The sequence below is a fragment of the Pinus tabuliformis genome, chromosome 4_2 (assembly GCF_031772625.1).
Source record: "Pinus tabuliformis cultivar Carrire ecotype Pingquan chromosome 4_2, CPIR1, whole genome shotgun sequence".
Classification (NCBI taxonomy): Eukaryota; Viridiplantae; Streptophyta; class Pinopsida; order Pinales; family Pinaceae; genus Pinus; species Pinus tabuliformis.
In genome coordinates, this window is record NC_142304.1 from 879978905 (window position 1) to 880005138 (window position 26234).

The 26234-nt window shown below is 41.0% G+C and overlaps 1 protein-coding gene across 1 annotated transcript in view; it reads left to right on the forward strand.

Moving 5' to 3' along the window:
- The window catches only part of LOC149172506 (uncharacterized), a 287733-nt gene that overhangs the window by 103893 nt on the left and 157606 nt on the right, over positions 1 to 26234 (forward strand). The window contains exons 9-11 of the mRNA XM_089426345.1: positions 7450 to 7551; positions 7735 to 7935; positions 8174 to 8334. Of these exons, the coding sequence (XP_089282471.1) occupies positions 7450 to 7551; positions 7735 to 7935; positions 8174 to 8334 (464 nt within the window). The remainder of the gene's footprint in view (positions 1 to 7449; positions 7552 to 7734; positions 7936 to 8173; positions 8335 to 26234) is intronic.

The window sequence follows — 26234 nt, forward strand, 5'->3', positions numbered from 1 at the left end:
ACATCCTCAACTTCTGTGCTCCACTCTCCAACTTTTGCTACCTATGTTCACTGCCACTCCTGCTTCCACTACTGTTGCTCTTTACCACTGTCCATTGCCACGTCTGTTGCCACTGATACTGAACTTTACCACTGTCCACTGCCACACCTGCTGCTACTGTTGTTGCACTTCACTGCTACACTTGATAACAGTACTCCAACTCAACACTTTGCTGCACATTGACTCAGTCATTTTGCCCCACAACCAATGTTTTAAAAACCGGCCAGTTAGCAAGCCTACCGGGTCAAACCGATATAAAAACCCGGTTTACCTCCTCATTTCGCCTTTTTTTTGCCCTAACCGGTACTAACCGGCCGATTTAGGACGGAACCGACCGGTTTGTGGTCAAACCGGCCGGTTTATTGCCAGGGAAACTATAACCTGCACAAAATGCATTTTTGTGAGTTTTGAAGCTGTTTTGAGGGAAATTTGGGGTTGTTTTCCTCCAAAAATAGTCCCTCCAAGAAAAACATGCCTACCCTCTCATTTTCCTAACATATCTCAACCCTAACAATGTTGGCAATTAACCCTCTCATTTTCTTGACACATCTCAACCCTAACAATGTTGGCAATTAATGGTAATGTTAAACTCTTAAAGTAAAAGTGACATTTCCTTTAATTTTCATTTTCATCCTTTTACTTAAATTTTTAACATTACCATGAAATAGCTCAGGATGTTTGAGAGTGGTTTCAACCTCATTGGATTTCATATGGAGAAACTAGAATTTTGGATTTCACTCAAAATTCAGCAAACTTAATGGTTTTTAGGATTTTATGGTTTGGGGGTTTGCAATGTTTCCATTTGATTCTATCATGCATGAGGGTATGAGATTGGAATTTGATCAAGAGCATGAGGCCCTTTAAGAACCTTGATCATGGTGGCATTGATTGTTGAACTTTGTTGATGTTGGTGGTACTGATTATTGAAATTCTCTACCATGGCCTTAATAAGAATGCACCCTTCACTCAAAGGAAAACAACTGGTTAGGCATGCTAATCTTTTTCTACCACATTATAAGGTTGAGGAGATGAACCCTTCACTCAAACAAAAATCATTGGCTAGGCATGTTAAACCTTTTCAATTTCTATCATGTTATAAGGTTGAGCAATCCAAGTTTGAAGACTTTGAGCTAGATGATGTTCATGTATCTCTTGTTGATGATGTTTACGTATTTCTAGTAGCGTTGAACCAATGATGAGTTTCATGAGTGACCGTGTTGATCAGTGATTTGTAGTTTTGATGTCTATTTTTGCTACTACTACTAAAGTTGTAGAGGAGTTTTAGGAGTCCTCAAACTCGAAGGCATATTATTTATGTAGCTCATGTTGATGGTCTCTTGGTAGCGGTGATGAATTTGGTCATGATGAAAAGTGATCATGTTGTTGATCACTGATATGTAGACTTGTAGTAGTTCAATGACCCCATAGCTTAGAGCATTGTTTTTGGACTCTAGAGGCCATTTAGAGCCTCATTGATTATGTGTTTTGTTGCGGATATGTATTGCACTTGATGCCATTTTGATATATTCACCTTTAATATTTTGTTTCGATTGGCTTGGAATCATGGTTTTAAATCTTAAAAATAGTTTTTTCATTAAAAATTAATTATTTAATGTATTTTTTTTAAAACGGTTCGTTTAGACCTGATCAGTCCCGGTTCGACCTGTTCCTGTTTGAAACCCAGTTCATTAGGTGGACCAGTCTGGTCACCGGTTCCGTTTTTTAAAACATTTGGCTTAGCCCACTGACACCACAGCTAAGTCTCCATGCTCTTTACAAACTTTCTTTGATTGGGGGAGTCATGATAGTGTAGGGATCACTTTAAGGTATATGTCAATGGATAGGTGAGAAGTGATCCTAAAAACTCTTTACCAAGGATGGAGTGAAGAATGGAACTTGCTTGCTCTTCAAGCAAGGGACTTGGTCCACCAAGGATAAGGGGTGAGGATTGGAGGGTTGAGGGAGAAAGGATAGGCTTATAAATGAGGTTCTCAATCCCTATAATACTTAGGAAACTCGGATTTCCAACTGGTCCTTGACAAATAATCTTTATTGAGGAGTGGGACCACATGTGGCCAAGTGGACCTAGCGCAGGTTCGGGGATGGAATGCAACAACCAATGATGTTCTTGTCCTAGACAAGGTGAGGGGAAAGGACCAAACAAGAGTATTTACTTCAAAAGTTTGAATTGATCCTTTTGAGGTCTAACCATGGGGATGCCTAGGCAAAAGTTGATCCTAGAGCTAGGGCTTTGGATTCCCGAAGATTCCACCATTAGAATTGCTTCAAATTTGGATAGGGAGGGGACCCACCAACGTAGTAGCCTGTAGGAGATCGAAGTTTTTCCTTGGGTCAATTCCCGAGAAATTGATGCCCTAATGGAGCTAGACTTGGGGAAATGGTAAAAAGAGTGTTAAAATGATCACCACTTTAAGGGACCAATGTCTACTTCACTTGGGGATATGGAGTCAAGGATAGTGATGAGTAAGAACTTTGTTTCTTGATCAAGGAGGCCCAAAAAGTCAACTTCATCCAATGTTGAGAGAAAGAAAAGAAAAGTGACCTTCAAGCATTTATACTTCAAAGCAAACAATGCAAGCTTATCGAGACAAATAATCTCTAGGAAATCTCATTCATATAACATTGACCCATGCATTAAATTATCTAAAACATGCTCAATTCCACATTTTGATTATGCGGCAACTAGCCCTAATTTTAGCCTCATGCAACAACAATAATAATAACATCAAAATTCACTTACAACGTTATAGAGTATATCCAACCAACATTTCGTTCACAAGACAAAGCTCCAAAACAAGACAAGTAGCCCAAATCCATATGTCAAAATTCATCCATCTCCATAAAATATCCTCCAAGGAAAAAATGCGAAATTCTCTATGACTAGAGAGATCCCAAGTCAAGTGATGATCCAAACGAATTCATCCAACATCAATATATAGCCTCCTAAGGAGTTCGAATTACCCTTTGGGCCTACATTAGCCCCTAATGATAAAATAATGTGCAAATAAAACCCCTATTGGTGACAAGCCCACCAAACTAGCTCACAAATGTAAAAATAAGCCTCACAAGGGGCCAAATAATAATATGTACATGTTGTAGGGCCCTTCAAAGGCATAATAATATTTAGAAGTGCCACATTGAGGAATAAATTCCTCAAAATATGATGGACAAGGGGGTGGCCCCTTGTTTTCCAAGTAGTAGACCTATGGTGCTCCCAGTGGGTCTGAGGTTACATAAATGACCCCATGGGTCTCCATATGAATCAGAGATGCCTGTAGATCCTCTACAAGGGCCCAAATGGTGGAATGAATGCTGCCATGACATCGTACAAGCCCTGGGACACCTGCCAAGAGTGTGGGGCTACTGTGGGGGCTCCCTGGGCATAATGTACCAAGCATATCACCATCATCCCAAAAGTGGATCGCTAGTAGTCTCTGAGAATCCATGGAGATCTGTGAAGCCCATATAGGGAGACCAAACCCAAATGGAAACCACCTATAATCCTGCATAATATCCAATGCATCCCCCAGGCTTCCAGTACAACTAGGGATTAAAATAATCGGGTAAATGAGCTTATAAATCATGGATAACAAAGTGGGCACTTCATAATAACATGCTCTTGCGTAGTGGGCTTTGGCATGTGCTAGTGTTTCCAAGCTCCAAAGGGGGTTCGCCAAGTACCTTATTAAGTGGTTTCAGCCTTTAAAGGGGATAGTATGTCCAAGGTACATCCCTCTAATGGGGGTGGCAAGTGACAAATAAGTGGAATGGAATGGGGAATGAGAGGGGCAATCCTGGGCCACATAGTGGGGCATAGGGTTAGCTAGATAAGGGGAAGCAATCGTGGTACATGAGGTGCCCCGACCTTGATTTTTCCACCCTTCTTTATATGCTTTTTGCCTTTTATGAATTTCTTTAATTAACTGCTCGGGGCTCAAAGGACAAGAGCACGATATGTAAGATATAATAGTAATTACCCCCTTTAAGGTAGGGCGGTTCATTACCCTCCATGGGTTGGGACATTCATGGGTTCCTGAATGATAAAGGAGGTTCATCTAGGGCCTATGGAACCAGGGTGATGGCCGTGGATTGGGGTAGAGCTCATGCATTGGCTTCTGCCCATGTGCTGATTATTTTGTCCCGGCCATCTTTTGCATTTTGTGGTACAATTTCGTATTAAATGTAGCCATTATGCTTTTCACCTTTTCTTTTAATTGCTTCAATCCCTAGGGCATCATTCTACGCTTGACCCAAGGTGGGGGCAAGGGGATAGGGAGGCTGGCCCTATGTGGACCCAGAATGGAAATGTGGATCAAGGTGGGAGAAAAGATGAATGGGGGTATAGTGAGTGGAAAGGGAGTAATATGTGCTAATAAAGGAGCGGAACCACACACCCAAAGTTAGGGTTTCCCAAGTAGTACCACCCTAGAACCAAATGGTCAATAAAGGAGATCCCACAGGACTAAGATCCAAGGGTAACAACCAAAATAGATCAAGGGGACAAGAGCATAAACTAAGCCCACTCTTTCCGCCAAATCCCCTCATCAATCCATACCTAGAAGTATCCATGATAAGTAAACCCAATACTCAATTACCAAATGACAAGACATACCTTTAGATTCGGGAGGCCCACTTTCAACATACGATAAATACAGGTGGGTGAGGGACCACATGGCTGGCTCAGGTGGCAAAGATATGGTACGCTGAGCTAGTAGGAGGCATCTATGGGTTGTCGAGTGAGGCTCATCATGGAGAAAGATTTCTCCTGGGCATATCACCCATAAAGTGTTGGGTAACATAGACCTCTCTGAATCTTTGGGTGTCCCGCATACATCCATGTTTCAAAAGACAAGTGAAAGAATTTGGACTCTACAAGTATAAAAGGTATCTTTGTTGGCTATAGCCTTTTGTCAAAGGCTTATAGAATCTACATCAAGGAAGGAAGACAAATTGAAGTTAGCGGGGATGTTATATTTGATGAACTCCATGCCTACAAAAGATCCAAGGATATAACAATCGAAGCCGATGAAGAAGATGTATCACTATTTGAAGAAGAAGAGCATCTTGACAAGGCACCTACAAACCGAGAAGAAGAAGAAGGACCAAGTGAGCCTATTCAACCTAGAATCATTCTCGAAACAAAGAAGAGGCCAAATTGGTTAAAAGCTACACTTGAAGATGACGAAGGACATGGAGCAACTAAAGGATCTTTTAGCGAAAGCAAGAGATTGAAGAGATATTCAGGGTATGCAGTGTACATGACAAAATTAATAGAAGCAGAACTGACTACTTTTGAAGAAGCTGCTCATCAAGAAGAATGGAAGAAGGCAATGTAGTAAGAATATCAATCTATCATAAAGAATGGGGTTTGAGAAATCGTTACTAGACCAAGAGACAAATCGATTGTCACCTCCAAATGGATGTCAAAACAACATTTCTAAATGGAACCATTGATGAAGAAGTATACATTGAACAATCGAAAGGCTTTGAAATAAATAGCAGGGATACACATGTTCACAGACTCAAGAAAGCTCTATATTGCTTGAAGCAAGCTCCTAAGGCTTGGTATGCAAGAATGGATTCATATCTCTTAAGGATTGGGTTCGTCAAAATTTCTGCCAATGCAAACCTCTACATCAAGATAGTGAAGAATGAACCTGTCATTATACTACTATATGCGGATGATTTGTTTATTACAGTTGTGGAGCGCAAAATTTTAGAATGCAAGAAAATGCTGGCAACATAATTTGAAATGAAAGATTTGGGACTCATGCATTATTACGTGGGCTTGGAAGTCTAGCAGAAACTCGGTGAGATATAATATGTAGAAATTCCCACTGTAGATCAACAAATTATGCAATAGACTAAAGCAAAATACATGATCTATTTCTACAACAAACTTTGCAGAAGCTTAATCGAATTGAGAAAGATCAATGGGAACACATATAACTGAGAATGAGAAATCAATCACACATAACACAAAAGAAATAACCCGGGGAAAGCCTCAGCCGAAAACCCCAATCTCTGTATTATCATACAAGTGGAAATCTTGTTCAAGTTACAAAAAGAATCAGCTTTCAAGCTATCCTGCTCTCTCTGCAATCAAACAATACAGCTCACAGATTGAATAGACACTGTATATGTCCTCCTCAAGCCCTCCAAGCCTTCTATTTCCTTCCGTAGTTTTCCTTGGGGTCCAGTGATGCCACATGTGTGAATTGGCCTCATCACACTCACAAACCTGAAGAAGTAACTGCACAATTCTCAAGGAAAGAATTCCTTCTGCATGCAAGGAATATTCACATTGGAATATTCTAGCAACTGATAGTACATTGTCCCTCCATCTGATCTCAACTGGGTCTCTGTCTAAACTGACATGCATGAGTTATTTATGAGAGAATATTCAGTTATCTGAAGCGCAGCAGTTACATGCATGCGTGCATTAATTAATTGAACTCACAATTAATTCAACAAATTGTTTGAATTAATTTAACTGGACTTGACTCAGTTAACTGAGCCAACTAATTACAACTCATCCTTATCTCTTTAACTGATGGATAAATTCCTCAATTAATGGAGAAACTGTTGCATGTCTCCATATAGACTTCATGTTTGATTTTCAACAACTAATTAACTCATGGCGAATTAATTAATTATTTTACAAACAGCTGCTAAGATCAAATTCAAATTTTACTTCACTATTTTAGTTCAGGGACTAACTAAAATAGGAAGGTATCCCGAAATGCTATTCATAGCAGTACTAAATTTAGCACTTCTATATTTAGCATTTCTTGTTGCTATTTTCAACATCTTGGTCAAGGGAAGTACATAATCAAGATGTTACAAAAGTTCGGTATGATGGATTCCAAGCCTATGACCACTCCCATGATCACTAATCTCGAGAAGTTGAGAAGCTCCGACTCTAGTATCCTGATATGATATTCTTAGCAATTATTCTTTTCATACCTACACTCCTGTTTTTGGTTTGGTTTGCTGCATTTGACATATATAATTTCCATGCCATCTATTGAAATGATGTGTGATATTTTATTGGTAGTACCACCGTCATTCTTTGCACAGGTGATGTGACGATTTCGTGTACAAGATCACCTCTAAAAAGAAAGCATAGTGGGATGAAAATCAAAAGAATTTAATTCTTATTTGTATAACTTTAAGAAAAAGAAGAAGAAAATAATGTGAAATGAACATTACAAGCATTGAAAATTGAATATAATAAAAGCAATTTTGAAGGTTATACTATTTTCTTTTTTCTGTATTTGAAAGCGTTGGAATATATCTTATAGTAGACATTTTGTTATGAACTTATTATTTTCATATTGTTTGTTGGCTTTAAATTTGCTTAGTCTCATTGTTTTGGTTCTTCTGCAGTCTCTCCAGCTTGAGCGTTTTGCAGTTTACCATGATTCTGATAGTGTCCCATGGAAGTTGGATAAGGGATTGGAAGAATTGACTGCTGATGAATGGAGCAAGGTTTTTTTAATCTTTCACAATTACATCTCGATATATTCTACTTTCTCACTGCTTGCCTTTTTTATTAAGTTTCTTTTTTTACCCTCTGGCAAATCAGAAAAGTATTTGACTTAATTAGAAATTTTTTTATACCATGGGTATGGATACTTAGCAAGTTGGCTTGTTTGCTATCTGAAAAGATAGATTTTTGAAGCTGGCATTCAAGAAACAGAAAATGAGAGAAATTCAGTAACAAAATGGGCTCTAGGGCGCCAGTATTTGCTATATCCTATTAATGGAACTCTCAAGTATTATCGTTTTGGAAAGCAAGATAAGAGGGACGCAAGTGTTCCTTCTCAGAAAATGTCCCTCACTCTAAACGATGTGTCAGTGACAGTGTCAGAGGTAATGGTTCTTATTTTGATGTCTTTTGGCTTCTCCCCTATGTATTTGCAGGTAACTTAGTATCATAAGCAGATTTTATGTCTGCAATCTTTCTGAAGATTGTTTTTGTCATTGATTTATATCAGAGTTGATGAATGTATCCACTTGACCACATCTGAAGTTCTGTGGACATACAACACCCTCCTGGTTGATTTTCTGTGCTTGTTTTCTTGTCCCTTATTAGTATGCTTGTATGCAGGCTCAATATTGTGATGGAATGAAACTATTGGAAATAGTTTCAAGATATCGAACCCGCATTGAGGTGTCACACTTCCGGCCATTGGTTTCACTGTCTAAAGACCCTCGAGTTTGGTGGCATTATGCCTGTCAGGCAAGCCTGCATCTACAGAACAAGACATGGTAAGAATTTTAGTAATTTGATTTTCCTCTGTTTGTTTCAATGTAATCTCAAATAAATATATTTATCTGTGAAAAATGTAAAATGCTACCTTTTCCAAATGCAGTGAAGCTAAGTTCAGTATAATCTATAGCATGAAGTAGCAAATCAACTTAAGTCTTTACCTCACTCAAACAGAAATTAACAATTAGATGCTATCTATTTATGGTGTTCGAACTTTGAAAACTGTGCATCAGATTGGCTTTCACAATGTGGTCAGGTCAAAAGGTAAATTATATAAGATAATTTTATTAATGTTTACCGCTGACCTAAAGCATATAAAACACATTAAAAATACAACATATACTTTCTGTAATTTTGATAGGGACTGATTAAAGTAAAATGGATACAACTCTACACCCATATTAAGTGGGTATTAGTCTCGATGGTCATACACAGTGTGACAGTATAGGTAGGAAATAACAAGATTGTTGCAAGATGTGACTGTTGCTTAATCCCATGATGGTGACTGGTTAAAGTTTGATTATATAAATCGAAAAAATGTCCGTCGACAAAAATATATGTTATTGAAAAGAAACATATATTCATGTACATCCATATGAATGCAATTCATTACACATAAATAATGCAGAGTTCTCATATATGTAGCAAGTAAGGGTGTATATAACCAAAATAACATCGAGTTCAATCCATCTTTGAACCAAAAATACATCAACAAAGAGGCTCTAGATGCCTTTTAGTGTCTAGAAAAATTCATGCTACAAAAATACCTATATATCATCAAACTTGTTGCATATATTTGGGATTCTCATCATCAATATCTCCCTCAAACCACTAAAATATATGGAAAAAGCTTAACCTGTCAAATCAAGATTTGCTTTGAGTGATGGGTACATTTTTACTAGGGTCATGACAAAGGAGTTCAACAATCAGTGCTAGCAACATTCAGATGCATAGAGGGCTTGGTGCTCTTGATTAAATGCTAGTTTGTATGCAAAAGTTATGCCTCTGGGCATTGACATTTCGATTTCACAACCATGGTTGGAGAGGATGCCACATCAGCCCCATTACTCATACAAAAGGGGCTAGCCATGTGTGGAAAAAGAAGACTCTAGAATGGTCAAATTTGTAACTCAAGTTGAGTTGGAGCCAAACTTGACCCTTGACTATCGAGCTATGTTAAAATCGAGCCACTAGGAGAACTGGGTGTTCCATTCTATGATATTGTATCTTGTTCCATAGTAGGGTAGAGCAACATGGAGTTGGAGTTGGATTACAAAACAAAGGGGGGTTAGTGTTTTGTAGTAGCCTAATAGGGCACAGCCGCACAAGTCCTCCTTTGTACTTGCATTATTTCCATACTAGAGAAAAGAGGGCAGAGCAACCTTAGCTTCCAACTAGTTTTTCCTAGATATTTTTTTTTGGTTTATTGTGAATGACGTGTGATTGTATTTTTGTTCTCTATTTTCCTTATTTTATCCGTTTATGCATAAGCAAAAAATCAATGTTTAACAAAACTGGAATTGAAAGGAATTTCATTGTATAGATTTTAATTTATTTTATTAGATCCATTGTGATGAACTCTCCAGTGGAATATCCATGTCAATTTACAGATCACCTTGTGTGCAACTAGTCACCTCTTACCACCCAAATAGGAGATGAATGCAATCATCCAAGAGGATATCTATAGGTTGTTCATTAGGTTAATGGATAAGTGGAGTAGCATAGTGGAGCACACCTTCCATGCTAAGAGGGAGTGTTAGTTTTTTATGGATATGGTAGCATCAGAGAGGTTTTCTAGTCTCTAAGGTCAAAGAGGCTAAGGAACACAAGATCTCCAAAGCCTAGGAAAGGTTTTGAGAGAAAACACTTAGAAACCTCTCAATTAAATTAATTGATCAGTAATTAGAATGTTCTCAAGTCTAATTAAGGAAAATTGTTTAATTAATGGGTATTAATTGAGGAAATCGATTTTTGCTCTAGAGACTTCCGGAAAAGTGACTTGATAGAGTCTAAGATGATCTGAGCCATCGATCATGATTAGATCTTGGTTGTTGATTCTCCAATGAGAAATTATAAGAGCAAGTCGAAGGGTTGGAGAGACACAATTTACAGTTTCTGAGCAAGGCAGATCGATTTCCTGTTTCACAATACTCATTAAGGGCGCAGTTTGAGTTAGGGAAAGAATATCAGAGAGGAAGCAATAGAGATTTGGGAGTAGAGATTCAGAGGAATTTTTCCTCAATTTTCCAGTGTCGGAAGGCAGGAAAAGAGGAGGCTGAATTGTCTGTAGACGCTGATTTGTGGAGTGCTAGTTAGCCAGTGCAGTGGTGAGAGTTGCCAGAAGAGGTTTAGCTCAATTGTCGGAAGTCATATTAGTGTCCAGAAGGCAGAGCTAGTTCATTCCAGAGGCAGAGGGAGGTAGGACGTCTCAGTTGGAGGCAGATCTAGGGCTGTGCGAGTCACTCAGAGGCTGCAATGCAAATTTTAGGAAGCAATGCAAGTTGCCAGTGTGGGGTGCGAGCAGGCCAGGAGTGGCCAAGTTGATTTGCAGAGGAGATCTTGGATATCCAAATTATTTTGCCAGTGTATTTCCGAAGGTTTGCTAGTTGGGCAACCAGTTGTAATAATTTTCTCAAATTGCTACATAACAAAATAAACCTTCATTTGCTGTGTTGGTTTTCCCTTCGGGGTTTTTCTGGGGACTATTGTCCAAAAACAACGGTGTCATTACTTTGTGTGCGCATCTATTTCTCAGTTCCTATTTTTTATTTCTGAAGTCTTGCTGTGACTGAAAAAGATGAGGCATCAAAAAATGCATCAAGGACCAAATTTCCATGAGATCATTCTGAAGTGGTGTTCCCGTTAAAAGGATTCGCCGCTTTGAGTTGAAGTTCAAAAGTGTCTGCCACCTTTGAGACTTCCAATTTTTAATCAGGTGAGCCTCATCTAAAATAAGGTATTTCCATTTCTTCCGATTAAAAGCTTCAACTAAACGTGCAACAACTGTTTTTTCTAACTTCACTGGTTTTTTCTTCTTTAGTTGTTTTCTGTAACTCATTTGTTTTTGGTGGAGAAATTTCCACCTTCACAACTGCATCCCCATCTTTTTCTTTTGCAATTGAAGAATCATATTCTAAGTATGTTCCAATTCTTTCAGCACCATCTTCCAGTTTCTCAACATGGATTGCATTTGACATATTTTTCCCTGCCTCAGAGGTTCCCTCTGCTTCTTCTGGTTCATCAACATTTTCTTCATCCGAGCATTCCATCTGCTTATATCTAGCAAGTAGCTCTTCAATTGGCAACTCGCTCTCTGCCTTCAAAAACTCAATCTCTCTGGTTGTATCATTACCCTCTGCTCTAGCAAGCTCCTCTTCTTCCACAAAGTAACTTCATCATCCTCTTCTTCCCCTGTGACAGCCGCATTTATGTACTCCCCATCATCCTCTTCTTCCCTTGTGATAGCCGCATTTATGTACTCCCCATCATCCATTTCATTGCCAGAGTCGGAAGATGCAGCCATTTCCTCTCTAGCTGTCCTTTGTTCAAGTGACAGTCTTCCATCACTCAACTCCCCTTGAGCTAGCGGATCAACTTCTTGCCCACCGTCAGTGCCATGGACAAATGCTGTATAAAGTCCATTTCCTCCACAAGCAACTAATATGCGTTGCCCTAGTTTAACGAATTCCGCCACTGAGTTCTCTATCATCTCTGATTCAAATTCCTCATTGTTATGATATTGTTCATCTTCTTGTATCTCAAGATAGTCCTCATCCACATCATCTTCATTTGGATCATCATCTTGATCTTCATAATCTTCATCCATATCGGGATCAACTTCATCTCGATCCTCATCTTGATCTATATCGGCTTCATCGAAATCTTCAACATTAGAATCATCTACTGCTTCATCTTCTTCACCATCTTGATTGATATCATTTTCAGATTTATCATTATCTATTACATCTTCATTTTCATTATCATCATTTTGATCAAAGTCTTCTTCTTTTGCTTCACCTTGTTTCGTTCCACCATCGCTATCATCTTTCTTATTATTGATTTCCTTTAGATATGTTGTAACTTCTGCATATGAATTTTCCCATTACTAAAGTTTTATTTGAATTTTACTAAATTGCTTAATGACTTAATCTAATCACAGTTCTTGGAAAATAAATAATACATACTTGACATCCATTGGATGATTGGGCATGTACTAAGGTCCCAACTCATAGGTCAACTCATAGTGTTCCTACACAATCATGTTCAATAGATTTGCAAGTTTTCACAATTGAAATCTGTTAAAATTGGCAACTAGGGCCAAACTCCATGTGGGTCATCTCATTAATGGAAGCTGATATTTTTCTTGGATCCCTCTCATCGAGAGGTGTAGGATTGATCTAAAGATCATTCGATTCCGATAAGTATTCATGGAGATATGAATTTATTTGTGCTATGGGACACTTCGTCAAGGTCGGCCAGCAACCAAATAAACCCCACTTGTGGTCAATGTTTTAGTATAAATAGAGGTAGCCTTCAAGTCATTTCAACACACTTGGGATTTCTTCCTCTCTACTTGTCTTTGGTTTTTAGTCGAAGGAGATATCCTAATGGATAACGCTGCCTTAATCTAGAGGGCAGGAGCCGGAACTGTCAGGAAAAGTTGGAAAAGCTGGAACTGCCAGGAAAAGCCGGAACTGCTAGGAATAGCCAGAATTGTTGGAATTGCCCGAACAATTGGGAAAGCTGATATAGAGGGCAAAAGCGGGAACTTCTAGGAACTGCTGGAACTGCCGGGAAAAGCCGGAACTGCCGAGAATAACCAGAATTGCTGGAATTGTCGGAACTGCCGGGAAAAGATGGAAACTATCGGGAAAAGCCGGAACTACTGGGAAAAGCCGGAAAAGTCGAAACTATCGGGAAAAGCCGAAACTTCTGGGAATAGCTGGAATTGCTGGAACTGTCGGGAAAAGCCAGAACTACTGGGAACTACTAGAACTGCCGGGAAAAGCCGGAACTGCCGGATTTGCTGGGAAAAGCCGGAAATGTCGGGAATAGCCGGAATTGCCAGGAATAGCTAGAATTGCCGGAACAGTGGGGAAAAGCTGACAAAGAGTGCAGAAGTCGGAATTGTCGGGAACAGCCAGAACTGCCGGGAAAAGCCGAAACTTTTGGAACTGCTGGGAATAGCCGGATCTGCCGGAACTGTCGGGATAGCTGGAATTACCAGAACTGTCGAGAACAGTCGAAATTGCCGGAACAGCCTGCGCATTTGTCTCTGAAGGAGAGCAGCATGCAAGGGACAACTAACTAACATTGGTACAGTTGCATGGTACTTAGCAGCAAATACACCAAGCATGCAATGTAACAACTAGCATGCAAGGAACAACTAGCATGCAACAACAAGCATGCTAAGGACAACAAGCATGCTAGGGACAACAAGCAAGCTAGGGACAACAAACAAGCAAGATACATCCAACACATAGGTCAGTATGGAAACATGGTGCAACAATGGCACATAATGCAATACAATGATGGGTACAATCATGATTAATGAAGCATTACGAGATGCAGCATAGTGATGGTGGGTGCAACATGGTGCAACACGTTGAGGTGCAACATGATGAAGAGAAGTAGCACAACGATAGGTGAAGGAGTCACCTTGGAGAATCAATTGAAGCAACATGTTTTCAACTGATCTCATGTATCATCTTCTTAGAGATGATCTATGCTCTTATCTAGATAAGTCAAAGTGCTGACTTCTGTTGTAAATGTACTATCACTCTCTCTTTGCTGAACTATTGAAGGACATATAAGAAGAATTGATCAAGGGTTTCTCCACATTGGGGTTTGTCCCTGGCTAGCACCACATCTTGTGTCCTCTTGTCTTGGCTTATCTTCTGTGATTTATGTTGTTCTATTTGCAGTTTACTTTAATGCTAATGTGATTGCTAATCTGGAAAAGATATTGAGCTAACTGTGAAAATTGAAATAAATTGCTCTAAGCATAGAACATACCTAAATTAACGTGGTATTAGAGTTGAGGTGAAGACAATGCCCAAGCAAGGGTGAAAGAGCAATCACCGAAGACAGTTGGGAAAGGAAAATAAAAAGGATCAATGGATTCCTCATCCCTCTTCAATTCACCAAGGGTGAAGTCAAAGCAGAGAATATTATCAGAATGGCGCAATGGAAGTTTCTGATGGCCTACCTAAAGATCACTTCATTGGGAAGTCCGGATCTAAGGGTGGAAGGAAAGGCAGATGCCTTGGTTGCAATAAGTTTGGCCATTATGCGAAGGAGTGTCCGAATGTTAGAGACACATCTCTTGATGAAGATAATAATCATTCCAGGGACATCTTCAATGATCAAAGGAATGACAGGTAATGCAGGTCATCAAGGAAATCGCTGACTCTTCAAAAAAAAAGCAAGGAACCCCAAACACTTCATCAGATAGTAGGGTGCACTCTCTAATTTGGTAGAGATGGAAACAATCGTGGTATTATACTTGGAGCCGATGCCACCTATCTCGGAAAGGGTGTAGGGAATGTTACCCCTCAATTGAATGAGGGTAACTCGATTCATTTACAAAATCTCTTTTATGTACTTGATCGCAAGAAGAACCTGGTGTCCCTCTTGGAAATGGAAGTCAAAGGTTTCAGGGTGGCATTCATTGATGGAAAGGTACGTGTTAAAAAATAGAATTTTCAAAGATGCTTTTTCTCATGGGTGCAGGGTTGGCAATTTGTATCAAGTTGCAGGATGGTCCATTGGGGATCATGTCAATTGACATATCGCATCTATAACACTGGAGGTCTACCTATGGGGCCCTACCCGATGTGAGTCAGATGGTGATAGGGATGTCGGAATTCAAGAAGAGGATGAAGGTACATGTCTGAGATGTACCAAAGGAAAATCTTATAAGGGTACCATTCCACTCATGCAGTAGGTGCACATGTTTGGAACAACCCATGGAGTTTGAGGTTCATGATCAGGAATCTCATTTATACAGGTGGAAGAAATCCCTCTATGGCTTGAAGCAAAACACCCCAGGCGTAATGAGAGGATTGATAACTGTCTGATGAAGCTAGGATTCACTAGGAGAGAAACCAATCCAAACCATTATCGAAAGGTTGTGGATGGATAGACCTCTCTTATTGGCACCTTATGAGGACGACCTATTTTTGACAAGTGCAAACCCCTCATTTGCAGAAGTAAGAGGGAGTTGGATTTCGGATGATCGGAAAATCATTCGTGAGTGATCTCAGTTAAATAATTAATGAATGAAGGTATTACAGACTCGTGTGCTGGTGTGTGTCTATGTTATCTTAGGCAACGGATCGATCAGCTTGCAAAATACACAGACACTGGAAAAATGGAAAACAATAAGAGAACACAGTAAGCAAATACAAGAACACAACACGTTAATAAGGAGTTCACCCTATTCTCCAGGGCTACGTCTCCGGTCCAGCTTTCAATGGTGGCCTTCTTTTATTGTGTCTTTAAAGCAGAGTTTTTACAGTGAGGAGCTCAATTTGAGTCTCCTGAAACAGATAATGCTTGGTAGGGTGGTTCTTGGATTTCCCAAGCCACTAGAGTGCACACTCTTTCCTTACCAAATCTTGACCTCTCTGGTACTCAGTTCCCGACAGATATCCTTACAGGGATCGCTTGAACCTCTCAAGCCTTCTGTCTGCTTGATGCTGCCTTACGCTGTAGGTCAGCGAGGCTCCCTGTTTTTCTGCCTCTTGCTTCACTGTCTCTTTCGTCTTTTCTTCACTGTTCCCTTCTCTGGTTCTTCCTTGTTCTGTTCTCTATCTGTTCATGGCTTAAAGCCAATTTGTCCTTGATTGTTCGCTTCCTCTTCCACCCCTTCGGATCGCCTGCTGTTGTTCGCTTGGAGTTCCCTGCCTCTACGTCATCGCCAACGTCTCACAGGGAAGTGGCCACTTGTCTTCTCATGAACTGCGCCAGCTCTTCCTCAACGGTTCGGTATTTCGGTTACATTGTGAAATGATTCATCCGCCAACTCAGCGGTCAAATCAGACTTCAGACTTTTATATGCTGCGGCTTAATTCCCCTGTCAAATCCGGTTTCTCATCAGGCGCAATCTTCGCCGTCAGATCTGGAGCCCCCAGATCCTACGGTGTGCGCTCTCATCGCACAGTTGACTTGCTCGACAGTTAGCCTGTGATGAGAGGCGGTTTTCTCTCTCATCCATCAGACACCCGTCGTGCAATGTATGGAATCGTTCGTCCTCCTGCCAAAACTCCTTACCGCCCAACATGCCTCCGATATTCTGCCGGTTTTGGAGCGCGGGACCCGCCTTTCGCCTTAGCGCTTTCCCTACGGTTTCCCAGCTTCCCATGCGACCGAGCGCTCGTGGCTTTTCCTTCTTGAGGGGTTTAGCGCTAAAAACGGCCTCTGTTTTCCGATTCGGGCTTCCTAACTGCCAGTTTGCCTCCTGCGTGGTTTCCATGGGCCTCGCGCTGACCGAGGTCCTCGTCGTTCCTTACTGGCTACAAACTGCCAATGTTCAGAGGTCTTCCCGATAGGTCTTTGTTCATAAATTTTGAAGTCTGTCTTGATTTGATACAGTCATAGCACTTTGCTAATTTTCATGGATCCAATTCGGATCACGGCCTTCCCACTGAAAAAGCTTTTGGACCACCAAAAGTTGGTTTTCAAGCATCGACTAAGTGAGGGTACAATTGTCTCACTTGTCCAATCTCTATCCACTTTGCACTACTCAGCTTTGAACCCTTGATCCCAATTCTGAGGTACTCAACATCTCCTCCGCACGTCATCCTCACCTTCCTGTGCAGAATTGTGTCTTCCTGCAATTCATTAAGATATTCAGGCAGCAAGTCATCAATAGAAGGCAACTGACTCTGCTCTTGGGGATCCTCAATTAGTGAAGGTGCAAAAAATCTCAAGCAATACGACTGAGTAGATGTGCATGTAAGTTGGTAGATCAAGGCGAAAGACATTCTCACCAATCTTCTCAAGTATCTTGAAGGGTCCATACCTAACAGGCTTTAGCTTTTTACCTCCACCTTGCATCCTGTCCTTGTTGATATACAACCAAACTTGGTCACCAACTTGGAAACTATGCTCCATCCGATGCTTGTCATGCCTTGCCTTGTATTTGGCTTGGCTTTTTTCCAACTGTTCCTGTAGTGCCTGGTGGATCTCTTGGATTTGTTCAATGAACCTAGTTGCCTTGTCCACATCACTGTGTCCCTCAACTGTGGTGTCTTTACCAAAGACAAAATCCAAAGGAGACCTTGGGGTGAAACCAAAACAGGTCTCAAAAGGAGATCTCTGTGTAGAAGAATGTTTTGCTCTATTGTAAGCATGTTGCACATAACATAAATGTTCATCCCAAAGCTTAGGATGCTTGCTGCAATATCCCCTGAGCAATTGGATCACTGTCCTGTTGACTACTTCTGTCTGGCCATCAGTTTGTGGATGAAAAGTTGTGCTTTTCTTCAGTTTGGTGTCCATCAGTTCCCACAGACTTGACCAAAACTTCCCCACAAATCGGGTGTCTCGATCAGATACAATGGAAGTGGGTAATCCAAAATGAACCCATACATGTTGAAAGAACAGTTTAGCAGTTTGTTTAGCTGTACTTTGCTTACTACAAGGTATCAAAATACACATTTTGCTGAACCTATCCACAACAACATATAGATAATCATGACCTTTCCTAGATTTAGGCAGTCCTCCAACAAAATCCATGGAAACACTTTCCCAAGGGTGAGAAGGAACTGGTAATGGAGTGTACAAGCCTAGTTTTCTATTGCTGGGCTTGCTTTTGGCACATATAGTACACCCTCTTACATATCTAGAAACTGTCTCGTTCATTTTTGGCCAATAACAAAATCTTTGTAGCTGTGCAACTGTTTTACTTACCCCAAAGTGACCTGATATTAGAGAAGTGTGTGCTTCTCGAATTATCTTTACTCTTTCAGTTTGTGGAATGCATAACTTCCCACAATGGTATAAGAGTCGGTCCTTTACATGATAATCCAATTCTTCTACTCGTTTGCCTTGACTTAAAGTTGCATATACATCTTTAAAGTCTATATCTTGATAATATTGTTCAATGTAGCTCTCATGTAACACAGAATTATGCTTAAGTATAGTAGATGCATTTGTAATGGGTCTAGATAACATATCTGCAACTTTATTGTGTATGCCCTTTTTATATTTGATGACTAAATGAAATTGTTGTAGAAAACCCATCCATCTATAGTGTCTTGATTGCTGCAACTTAGTTGGGAGTGTAGATATTGAAGTGGTTGATGATCAATTTGTATTACTGTCTCTTTGCCCATTAAGTGATGTTTCCACTTTTTCACACTCTGTACTAATGCATACAATTCTTTATCATATGTAGGATAGTTAACTACTGCAGAATTAAATGTCTCAGAATGATAACATATGTGTTTACCGTGCTGTGTCAACACTGCTCCCATGGCATAGTCATTGCCATCTGTTTGGATCTCAAATGGTCTTTGAAGATCAGACAGTGCTAGTACAGGTACTGTACTAATCTTTTCTTTCAAGGTGTCGAAGGCTTTCTGCTGTTTGCCTCCCCACTGAAACACCTTGTTCAATCCTGTTAAAGCATGTAAGGGAGCTGCAATTAAGGGAAAGTTAGAAATGAACTTTCTTCAATATTGTGCTGCTCCTAAGAAGCTCCTAACTTCTGTAGCAGATTTGGGTTTTGGCCAGTTTACAATGACTGCCACCTTAGAGGGATCTATCTTCAATTCACCACCCCCTACTATATGACTCAAATAATTCAGAGATGTTTTGCCAAATTCACATTTTGAGAGTTTCACATAAAGTTTTTCTCTTTTCAAAACTTCCAGTGTCTGCTTAACATGCTTTTAAGTGTTCTTCCCACGTTTTGCTAACTATTAGAATGTCATCCAGACACACAATAACAAAATCATCAAGAAAATGTCTGAATACATCATTCATTAATCTTATGAAAGTAGCAGGAGCATTAGTTAAGCCAAAAGGCATAACCAACCACTCATACAATCCCTGATTTGTTTTGAAAGCAGTCTTCCATGCATCTTGTTCTGCAACTCTGACCTGATGGTATCCACTATGCAAGTCTAACTTGGAGAAATAAACAACTTCTTTTAATTGATCTAAAAGATCATCTATGCGAGGAAGGGGATAACGATTTTTGATTGTTATCTTATTCAGGGCTCGATAATCAATGCACATTCTCCACGAGCCATCTTTCTTTCTCACCAAAACGATTGGTGACCCACATGGCGATGTGCTAGGTCTGATGAACCCCTTCTCAAGAAACTCCTGCACCTGCTTCTTGATTTCTACGTTCTCTAAAGCGGACAACCTGTACATTCCAATGTTAGGCAATGGAGCATCTTGCTGCAAAATAATATCATGCACTATTTCCTTTTTGGGTGGCAGACCTTTAGGTTCTTGAAACAAGATATCATACTCTGAGACAACCTTTTATAAATCAGCTTGTTGTTTAGCATTACAATGTTCAAATACATTGGTTTTATTAGGTTTCTTTTCCTTTACAACCATCAGTAAGAATTGTTTGCATGAGTTTATCATTCATTTCATCTGCCCTGAGTTTATGAGAGTATAATTATTCTTGAGCTTATGAGCTCTTACAAAGTATTCGATTCCATCTTTAACAAGTAGATGCTTGTTCTCAGCTCTATAGAAGATAACTTTTCTATCATACAAGGACTTCCTAAAACAATTCCACATATATCCAAGGGAATTATGTCTAACTCAACCTCATCTACAAATGCTGACCCAAAAGAAAACTTGAGTTTGCACTGTCTAGTCACTTGTAGTTATGCTTTATCATTTAACCATCCTAATGGGTATGGTTTCTTGTGAGGTGGAGTTACTAATCCCAACTTCTTTACAATTGCTTCATAAATTAAATTTACTTGTGAGCAGCTATCAAACAAAGTATCAATCTTTTGATGTTTGGAAATAACTCGAATATGAAAAAGCTCATGTCTTTGTTTCTCTTTTTCTTCATCAATAGTAGATTGTGCAGAATTACTAGTAGATGCTTCAGAATTCTTACCTTTCATACCTGTGGCTGCAATGGTTGTTTCATCTCCTGAGTCTGACCCCAAATCTTTCTGAATAGCTGCAGTAGTCTTCTTCTTCTTGCCTTCGAACTTCTTAGGTCTCAGCTCTGGATGCATAATCCAATAGTGCTCATCATCATGCCCATCTTTTTTATAGTGAGTGCATGAAGCTTTGCTTTTCTATGCATTGTTAGCCTTCCTTGCTTTCCATTTCTGCTTTCTTTTCTCCTTATTCTTGCTTGCAGTGGGTTGGGAGGATCCCCCAACTTCTGGACTTCCATTCTTTCCTCTAGCTTCTAGACAAGTAGCTTGTACAGATACCTCATCTATACTAGTGGGATTAAACATGAGGATAGTGCGCCTCATGTAGCTATGTAGACCACCAATGTACTTCAACAGAGTCTTAGGTGAGTCTAATGAGATTCCTAGAATCAATGCTCTCTTTCTAAATTCTTGAGTGTACCCTTGCACACTTTGCCCTTTCAACTGTCGAAGAGTTTGCCAACTCATCATGGCTTGCTGCATGTAGGCCAATGGATAGAACTACTTTTTGATTGCAGAAACAAATTCACTCCAGACAGAGATAGTCTTACCATGTCTCTTCATGTTAGCTTGGGTCCTGCCTTCCCACCAAACCAAGGCAGTGCCTCCAAGGCGTAGGCTTGCCAGCTGAATCTTGCTCTTGTCTGAATCGATCTTTTGCACTCTGCAATAAATATCAATTTGTCTAATCCAATTGTCCAACTTTTCTGCATTCAACTCTCCATCATATATAGGTAAATCAAATTTAACATCTAGTTTGATCAAAGATGCTTTCTTTTTGTGTTCAGGGCTATTAGGAGGTGTGAGAAAGCTTTTTTCTTTCCCTTTGCCTTTTGAGTGGTCATGGAAATGTGACTCATCTTCTCCTTTGTCTTGTTTAGAGCCTGATGAATCTTCATCCTTATGTTTCTAAAGTCCCTATACATTTCCTCTACCATGGACTTTATGGCTAAGAAACTATCTATGAATTGAGTGTCTGGCCCCATAGAACCTTCCTCTGACATTGTCTTCCTAGGATAGACTCTTCCAATTTCAGGATTAGTTTCGACCAACTCTCTTTCTCCTAATTTGAGCTTTGATCTAGTTAGCATTCAACAACTAAACCAACACAAGCTTGTCTAACCTTAACAGCCTAAAGCTCTGATACCACTTGATCTGAAAATCACTCGTGAGTGATATCAGTTAAATAATTAATGAGTGAAGGTATTACAGGCTCATGTGCTCGTGTGTGTCTATGTTATCTTAGGCAACGGATCAATCAGATTGCAAAATACACAGACACTGGAAAAATGGAAAACAGTAAGAGAACACAGTAAGCAAATACAAGAACACAACACATTAATAGGGAGTTCACCCTATTCTCCAGGGCTACGTCTCCGGTCCAACTTTCAGTGGTGGCCTTCTTTTATTATGTCTTTAAAGCAAAGTTTTTACAATGAGGAGCTCAATTTGAGTCTCCTGAAATAGATAATGCTTGGTAGGGTGGTTCTTGGATTCCCCAAGCCACTAGAGTGCACAGAGTCTTTCCTTACCAAATATTGACCTCTCTGGTCTTTAATGGGATGAGTTCGATCTGGTACTCAGTTCTCGACAGATATTCTCACAAGGATCGCTTGAACCTCTCAAGCCTTCTGTCTGCTCGACACTGCCTTACGCTACAGGTCAGCGCGACTCTCTGTTTTTCTTCCTCTTGCTTCACTGCCTTTTTCGTCTTTTCTTCACTGTTCCCTTCTTTGGTTCTTCCTTGTTCTGTTCTCTATCTGTTCATGGCTTAAAGCCAATTTGTCTTTGACTGTTCGCTTCCTCTTCCACCCCTTCGCATCGCTTGCTGTTGTTTGCTTGGAGTTCCCTGCCTCTGCGTCATCGCCAACAACTCACAGGGAAGAAGCCACTTGTCCTCTCACGAACTGTGCCATCTCTTCCTCAATGGTTCGGTATTTCGATTATGTTGTGAAATGATTCATCTGCTAACTCAACGGTCAAATTGGACTTCAGACTTTTATATGCCGGAGCTTAATTCCCTCGTCAAATCCGTTTTCTCATCAGGCGCAATCTCCGCCGTCAGATCTGGAGCCCCCAGATCCTACGGTGTTCGCTCTCATCGCGCGGTTGACTTGCTCGACTGTTAGCCTGCGATGAGAGGCGGTTTTCTCTCTCATCTGCCGGACACGCATCGTGCAATGTATGGAATCGCTCGTCCTCCTGCCAAAACCGCTTACTGCCCAACATGCCTCCGATATTCCACTGGTTTTGGGGCGCGGGACCTGCCTTTCGCCTTAGCGCTTTCCCTATGGTTTCCCGGCTTCCCATGTGACCGAGCACTAGCGACTTTTCCTTCTCGAGGGGTTTTGCCCAGTGATGCGCGATTAGCGCTAATTGCGCATCAGAAACAACCTCTGTTTTCCGATTCGGGCTTCGTAACTGCCAGTTTGCTTCCTACGTGGTCTCAATGGGCCTCGGTCAACGCGCTTTGACCGAGGTCCTCGTCATTCCTTGCTGGCTACAAACTGCCACTGTTCAGAGGTCTTCCTGATAGCTCTTTGTTCATAAATTTTGAACTCTGTCTTGATTTGATACAGTCATAGCACTTTGCTAATTTTCATGGATCCAATTCGGATCACCGGATGTGGAATGATAAACTGCAAGCCTGTGACTACCTCGAGGATCTTATCTTTCAAAAGTTATATGGTGATGATGCTGGACCAGATTTCGGAAATGCCTCTAAGTTCCATAAACTCATTTGCATTGATGTTCTTGGTGAACTTTCGTTCGGACATATGTTTTGTAGTTAGCATGGTGAGCTCATATTTGGTTGAGCCTCACTGGATTGGTGCTAAGAATCTTTTGAGATATCTTCGGGGCACAATCTCTCATGGATTGAGATACACTGCCAGAAATATGAAGCTGCATGATTATTCGAATGCTAACTGGGCAGGCAGGGTGGAGGATCACTTGAGCACTTCTCAGCGCTGGTTCTCTTTGGGTTCTGCTTCGATATCATGGATGAGCAGGAAGCATAAGTCGGTTGCTATAAGCACCGTCGAGACCGAATACATAGCTACGAGTATGATATTGTATGACATTGCATGGCTATAGAAGCTCTTAAGTAAGCTGTTTGTACACATGATGAATACCACTGTGATTTTTTGTGACAACCAGACTGGGGATTCGATTATTGAGGAATCTCGTATTCGATGATTGCTCTAGCAGATAGACATCAGATACTGCCTTATTTGGGATATGGTAAGTCGATAAGTGAGGAGGCTCCATCGCATTGAGACTAATGTATAGGTTGCAGACATTTTGTCAAAGCCCCGGGGAAAGGTCAAATCTGTGACTTTCTCGAACGACTTGGAGTTGTTGAGAGACCTTCTTATAAGAGTCCTGCCTGTTGCATGCATTGAGCTCTGGGAGCTCTGGGGGGCTTGGGGTACCTATTGGAGCAACATACGACCACATGGCGACTCATCCTCCCCTGGTGGTGTGCTATGTACAAGATGATTAGCTCTCTTGTGGGCTGGGATGATTAGTTCTCCCGTGGCAACTGTGAAACATGATGATTAGTTCTCCTGTGGCAACTGTGGAATAGGATGATTAGTTCTCCTGTGGGCCGGGATTATTAGTTATCCTGTGGCAACTGTGGAACAAGATGATTAGTTCGCCTGTGGGCCGAGATGAGAAGTTCTCCTGTGGCAACTGTGAAACAGGATGATTAGTTCTCCTGTGGGTCGGGATGATTAGTTCTTGCGTGGAAACTGTGGAACAAGATGATTAGTTCTCTTGTGGGCCGGGATGATTAGTTCTTCTGTGGCGACTTTGGGGCAGGATGATTCGTTTTCCTGTGGACAGAATGATTAGTTATCATGTCGAGGCATCCTACCCATGCAGTTTGGGACTCATGGGAAGTACCTCTCATTTGATCAATGAGCAGGGAAATGGGGTTAGGGACCATAGTAGTACTATCGATGGACGCATCGATGTATCTACCATACTCCCTATGCTAGGATGACCTACATTGATCTGGGATCAATGAAACTGATCTGGGATCAGTATGAGTGGTTTGAGACACTCTCTTGTGATATTGATCTGGGATCAATAAAACTGACTTCGGGCTAGTAAGAGTGATGTGACACACTCTCTTTAGATGAAACTGACTTCGGGTCAGTAGAGAATGGTATGAGACATTCTCGATCAATTCTTCTTCTTCATGGTTCAGCAGAGCAGTGCAGAGCAATGTAGGAAACTGATGACAGAGATAGTACAGTCGCACATATGGATCAGTGGATGGAGTTCTCCCTAGTTGAGAGGGAGTGTTAAAATTGGCAACTAGGGCCAAACTCCATGTGGTTCATCTTATTAATGGAAGCTGATATTTTTCTTGGATCCCTCTCATTGAGAGGTATAGGATTGATCTAAAGATCATCCGATTCCGATAAATATTCATGGAGATATGAATTTATTTGTGCTATGGGACAATTCGTCAAGGTCGACCAACAACCAAATAAACCCCACTTGTGCTCAACGTTTTAGTATAAATAGAGGTGGCCTTCAAGTCATTTCAACACACTTGGAATTTCTTCCTCTCTACATGTCTTTGGGTTTTAGTAGGAGGAAATATCCTAAAGGATAATGCTGCCCTAATACAGAGGGCTGAAGCTGGAACTGCCAGGAAAAGTCGGAAAAGTCGGAATTGCGGGGTAAAGTTGGAATTGCCGGAACTGTCGGGAATAGCCGGAATTGTCGAAACTGTCAGAACTGTCGGGAACTACCGAAACAGTTGGGAAAGCTGACACAGAGGGCAGAAGCCGAAACTTCCAGAACTGCCGGGAAAAGCCAGAACTGCTGGAACTGTTGGGAATAGCCAGAACTGTTGGGAAAAGCCGAAATTGTCAGAACTGTCGGGAAAAGCCAGAATTGCTGGGAAAAGCCGAAACTGCCGGAATTGCTAGGAAAGCCGGAATTGCTGGAATTGCCGGGAATAGCCAGAATTGCTGAAACTATTGGAACTGCCGGGAAAAGTCGAAACTGTCGGAACTTTTGGGAACTACCAGAATTGTCGGGAAAAGCTGGAACTGCCGGGAACTGCTGGATCTGTCGGGAAAAGCCGGAACTGCCGGGGATAGCCGGAATTGCTGGAACTGCCGGAACTGTCAGGAATAGTTGGAATTGTCAGAACTGTCGGGAATAGCCTGAATTGCTGGGAATAGCCGGAACTACTGGAACAACCGAGAAAGTTAACGCAGAGGGCAAAAGCCGGAACTGCCAGGAATTGGCGGAACTGCCGAGAAAAGCCGGAACTATCGGAACTACCGGGAATAGCCAGAATTGCCGGGAATAGATGGAATTGCCTGGAATAGCCGGAATTGCCGAAACTGCCAGAACAGCGTGAGCATCTGTCTCTGAAGGAGAGCAACAAGCAAGGGACAACTAACTAACATTGGGAGCGTTGTATGGTACTTAATAGCAAATACACCAAGCATGTAATGTTACAGCGAGCATGCAATAGCAAGCAAGATGCAACCAACACATAGGTTAGTATGGAAACATGGTGCAGCAATGGCACATAATGCAATACAATGATGGGTACATTCATGATTAATGAAGCATGATGAGATGAAACATAGTGATGATGGGTGCAGCATGGTGAGGCGCGGTGAGGTGCAGCATGATGAAGAAATACAGCACAACGATAGGTGAAGGAGTCACCTTGGAGAATCAGTTGAAGCAACATGTCTTCAACTGATCTCATG